Source organism: Galeopterus variegatus, unplaced genomic scaffold (assembly GCF_000696425.1).
Source record: "Galeopterus variegatus unplaced genomic scaffold, G_variegatus-3.0.2 Scaffold456, whole genome shotgun sequence".
Classification (NCBI taxonomy): domain Eukaryota; kingdom Metazoa; phylum Chordata; class Mammalia; order Dermoptera; family Cynocephalidae; genus Galeopterus; species Galeopterus variegatus.
Window position 1 is genome coordinate 383014 of NW_007726567.1, and position 5689 is coordinate 388702.

A 5689-nucleotide genomic window follows, 5' to 3' on the forward strand; every position below is an offset into this window, starting at 1 on the left:
AAGACATTTGGGAGACAAATGCAGTTCTACTAGCAAATCAGAAATGAATAATTCACCCCGGGGGGGAAACATTTCTGGAGAAAGTTAGGCTTTTGTCTTGGGGCAAGAATGTTGAGAGTAGGAAAGTTAATAGGATGGTGAAAATCTTTGAATAATCATGTAACAAGTTATGTTAAAAGACATTCCTTGGAAATGAACTTTTAAAAAATTAACTTTGCTGTTGACAGTGGCAATGGCAATAATGTTAACACGGAATAAAATTACACCTAGAATTTTTATGTGCAGAATATGTAATACTAACTGCCTGCCCCCGCAAAAGGGAATGCTTGAAAGCTAAGGGGATAGATGCTTTTGACTTTGAAATTAACAAGTTTCCCACAGCTTTCTGCAAGTATGAAATGGAACTTGTGTTGCATTTCACTGGCTTCACCCTATTTCCTTCATTAAATATTTCTCTGGTGTGTCAGTAGAACTGCCTTTAAAAATTTTTTTCTTTGCTTGTCAAGAAAATAAACAACAAAAGTTCAACCAGAAATCAAACAAACCAAAAAAACAAAACCCAACAACCTCAAGTTTTACTATTTTAAAATGTGCATTGCTATTGTTATTTATGTGCCTTCTGGACATCAGGGAAGGAGGGAAAATCTCAGGTTGCCCTTTGAGTTATTCAGCGTTGAGAGTTTACAAAACATCCTAAAGTTTGTAATTTTATAAATAACAAATTGTTAAAATTTGTCCTATATTAGAGAAGATATTTAAGTGTAGACTTTTTTGTTGTTGTTAGTGTGAATAGGTATCCTTGAAAAAAAAAGACTTTAGTTTGTATGTGTTTAGCAATTACTATCCCTATCTTCTGTTTCAATTTTTCTTTTTTTAAATTGTGGAACTACTTACTGTCCTTCAATTACCTCATGGCCACAGGCTTATTCATAGTGCTTCTTGAGCAGAGCCCTCAAAGCACTGGGTTCTTCCTGAAGTTTATGGTGAGTTAATGACTTGAATCTGCAGTTGGGTGATTACCTGAATTCTATGCAAAATTGCTTTTGGTCTAAATACCCAAGAGTTTAGTTTTAACTTTTAGGTAGGTATAGATACAGCAAAGTTCTGTAGGGGTTATTTAATTTATTAATTTTTGTCTTAGACTATATTGTTTAGTCTTTCATAGGAAACTTCCTCAAGTTTGCATTAACAGATTGACATTACATTACCAGCCTTTTTAGTTATTCAGCATTAGGTCAACAACTCTGCAGCTTTTAATATTGATGTTTAAGAAATTATTGCTGTTAGTGAATCAGAATTGCTTGGTTTGAGTATGCAAAACCTTAAAAATGGAAGTTTACCTCTTCAATTTTTGTTTAATGAGCATGTTAAGTAAAGATTAATAGTTAGGATAGGCCAAATGTAAAATCTCATGAAAAAAATAACAATACACAACTGTATGTAATAATGGCAATATATTACAATATTTTTAACCTCTTTCTACTTGTCTGTAAGAAGCCAGTTTTGTTGTTTGACTTACTGTGTGTAATATTGAAACATGCATTGGCATGTGTTAACTAAAGGTTGCCATACTTTGCATAAGTGTTTACCTATTGATTATTTAAATTTGTTTTCCTTTAGTTTGGTTAAAAGTGTCTGTAAGTAAAATCTTACTGTCTCCTTCAGTTAAGGGTATGATTTAATTGTTTCATGGTGATGAAATGTAAACTAGGAAAAGGAATTTAATAATATTTAAAGTTTTTAATTGAATTAATTTGAAGTGCAAAAACGTGAAAATATACACTTACATGAGAAGACTATCCAAACCTAAATATTGACTGTTTAGTTTAGAAATATTATATTAATATATACTGTTCAACATTATTTTTTTATAAAGACCACATTGGATAAGATTAAGTCAATAGCATTCATTCATCATAATAAGAAAACAAGCATTTTTTGAAACCAATTAATCAGTTTTTGTGATGTTACAATTCCTTTATTCCTTTAAAAAAAAAGCAGTTCATTGACATTTTCAAGATAACTTATTATTCCTCTTTTATTAATATGCCTGCTCTCTGACTTTTTTTCTTTTAAGGATTCAGAGGAGAAATATACATTTCAATGAAGTATTTTCAAGCAACTAACCATTTTAATGAATGGACTGATATGTCAACTGATTGTTCTCATCTTCTTCCTTCCAGATCTTAGATGAGTTTTGCAATGTGAAGTTCTGCATAGATGCCAGTCAACCAGACGTAGGAAGCTGGCTCAAGTACATCAGGTTTGCTGGCTGTTATGATCAGCACAACCTTGTTGCATGCCAGATAAATGATCAGGTATGTTGTAAAGATTTTCTTGTCCTTCATTGAGAGCACTAAAGTATCAGTGAAGCCTGAAGAATAAAAATAACAGTGAACTGCAGTAGACCCTTGTGGCCTGTTTGTTGATGTGGTGAAAGGTAATGCACAAATATAAGTAAGATGCAGAACGAGGTCATTTTCAGTACTACTTTCTTTTAGTGCTACTTTCTTTGGTTAGAAATAAATGCTCCAGCTTTCTTAGTGTGATTGAATGATTTAAAAACTAAGTACTTATTTATTGCTTGCTGTTCTTTACACTTTTTCTTTCCCGTCATAGTAGGTACATTTATAGAAAGTTTTGAGCTAATCAAGAATACCTTGTGAATTTTGCAGAAATTGGAAGTGAAATGTTGTATGTTTCATTTGAAATAGTAGGTAGACATATGTATGTATGATATTGATGTGAGCTTATCTGTTTATGTATTTTCTGTTGATTTGCCTAATTGTAAATGAGAACCCTTACTTTTAGATTAATCAAAATATTCTTCTTTTCTTTTGTATATGTGAAAAAGTTTAAAAATATCACTGCTGGAAACTGCTTCTTTGTGACATTATGGAGGACTATACTGTAAGGTTGACTTTAATAACACTAACTGTAAGATAAAGATCATGAAAATATCACGGAACATATTTTGCACTTAATAAAATTAGGTTATTAATCTTGTAACTTAGTATGACAATATCTAAAATAACAGGAAGTTCAGCCTGATAATTTTTGTTTTATAAACATCATTGGGTTAGAATTAAATTGTTATAATCATTTATTTCTTTTAACCCAATGGTAACCTAAATAGAATATGTTTCAAAGACCATATTGAAATAGTTGCTTGGCAAATCTACTATGAAGTCACCACCAAGAAAAAGAAAAGTTTAAATTAGATGTTTCCAATTGAGAGCTGTTAAATAAAGCTAGAGTCATATGGTCTAAGACTCCATTTCAATCATCGTTATGAGATTATTCTTTGGCATTTTACCAGCTACCAGATAATTTTTACTGGCTAAACTGTATAAGAGGTAGTAAATTGTAAAATTAGGTTTAAATGGGAATCATTTAAAAATCTGCAACATATATCAAAAATAATAAACCAATCCATTGGTTTTTTTCTTTTGCCATAAGAAAACAAGAAGCGTTATTGACAAAGGAAAACATTATTAAATTGGCTATTGATTATGAGCAGAAAATATCCCAAGTCTGTCATATGAGTTACTGTCACCATCGACAACAAGCATTTTTTGAATACTCTATTTGTAGATGTGGGAAATACATAGGTGTTGTGAGTGAATGAATTGTTCATGTTATGTTTCCTAAAAAGGGAACTGGAGGAACTCAAAAGGTAGCTTTCAGATGAAATAATACAATTATATCATGATAATTATTTGCTATCCATATTTATTGACAATGGGAACTATTAACTTAGACAGATAAAAATGTTGTGGAATCAGTGAAAAGATGATTTAGGAATGGGACTTGTCGCCAATCCAAGTCCATTTGTAGCCATTTTTTTCATTTAATATTTGTGTGTCTAATGTTTTGTAATAAATGTACTCTTGTCATTGGGAATATTGATTGCATTAAAAAAGGAAAACTTTTGCTGTTTCTAACTATGAATTAGGTTGCTCATTAGAGTAGGCATTATAATTTTAACGTAGTTACTTTTGAAGTACACATTGTAAAATGCATTGTTTCAAAAGAAAATATGCTAGTTTTACACCTTAATGAATAGCATGTTTACTTATTTTTAACTGAAGAACCAGGGAAAATAATCAGGAAAAACATAAGGTCAATATTAGACACATATTTATTATTCCTTTAAGTACTCATTTTAAACTTATGTATTATACTGGCAGAAATCTAAGATGGTAACAGAATGCATATCAAATAACATAATTGTGAAATTGATATTACATGGTCAAGTAAGTTCACCCACAAACAACAAGAGAGGAAAGTCAGAGATGAAACTCAGATTTGTGTAATGGGCATGTATGTATATAATCACACTTAGCCCAATTGACAAGACGAAGGAGAACAGATACCCACCCAATGTATACATATGTTACAAGCATTTTCATCTATAAGCTCATATGCATATTCTAAAAGCCAATAAAAACTAGTGATTCTAGACAGCTTTGAAATGTGAGTATTGGACTAGGTACAATTATAAAAGAGCTGACTAAAGAGATTCTCTGGGTCTGTTTTTTGCTCTCTTTTCCTTGAGGAACAGGAGCTGCCAAATGGTGAACAAGCAGAACTCATCACATAATGTACGTTCCCAATCTGTGAGATATTATTTAATACCCAGACATAGAGAGAGAGACCCTGCATCAGGAGTAGTTATTAAACATTAACCACATCAACTCACCTGTATAACACAAAAGCAAATGTAGCACTCTATAAGAAATTCTAAAAAGTATTTGTTTGCTCTGGTTCTTAGATAGAGCTTACGTTTATAAAATGAATTTTAATAGCAAGACAGGTATAAATCCTGAACTCTAAAAAGGAAGAATTTCAGATGGATCTTTTATCTACAGTCTAGCTATCATGACAATTAGATCATCTAACAAAGAGTGAATAAATTATAGTTTACTTTGGCAAAGATACATGTTTAAAAAAATTCTAATGTTAAAGATCAAGTTTAATCAATTTGGATTGGTTTTATAATGATGTGGAGGAGCTCTATAGAAAACATAAATGTGCTTACTAAGATGATAATGCAGTTTGATAGTAGTAGGACAGTCAGACTTGCATGCTAGATAAAACCCATATTTAGTTTGTTTGGGGGTAAAGAAGTTCTGAGAAACAGCATGGATTTTGGTTTTTTAGCAAAATTGGTAAAGGAAATAATCTGTTTTGTATTATAAAAATAAAAACAAAGGCTATTCAATTAACATTTTCCCGATACCTTTTTACCAACGTTGTGTTTGAGGGGATTTTTCTGAGTTGAAATTTTACAATAGATTTCTGTGAGTTATTTTATATCAGATTTTTTTTTTTTTAAGACAAGAATGAGCTTTGTGGCAGTTTCTTTCTTGACAATGGTGCCTAGAAAGACTGGAGTTTCATGACTTTAGATGTCTCCATTTCATGTTTTCAAAATTATTGCAATGATGTTTTTGGAAATAGAAATTCCGAAAACACTAACATCACTGCTAAACCATAATTTCTAAGTAGTTGCAGCTTCTGATTGATCCCTTAAACTATTGTATTAACTACAGTAATTTATCTTTATAAAAGAAGTCCACACCAAAGACACTAGTAAATTGAGACCACAATCCCACTCAAGTCATAAAATAGTAGATCCATTAAGAACACCCAAGGCTCTTTATCCTTGATATCCTAATTTTTTTTT

The 5689-nt window shown here is 31.2% G+C and overlaps 1 protein-coding gene across 3 annotated transcripts in view; it reads left to right on the forward strand.

Annotated features, from left to right (window-relative positions):
• The window catches only part of MECOM (MDS1 and EVI1 complex locus), a 301600-nt gene that overhangs the window by 238579 nt on the left and 57332 nt on the right, over nucleotides 1-5689 (forward strand). For all 3 annotated transcript variants that reach the window (XM_008568988.1, XM_008568989.1, XM_008568990.1), the window contains exon 2: nucleotides 2184-2318. In XM_008568988.1, coding sequence (XP_008567210.1) covers nucleotides 2184-2318 — 135 coding nt within the window. The remainder of the gene's footprint in view (nucleotides 1-2183; nucleotides 2319-5689) is intronic.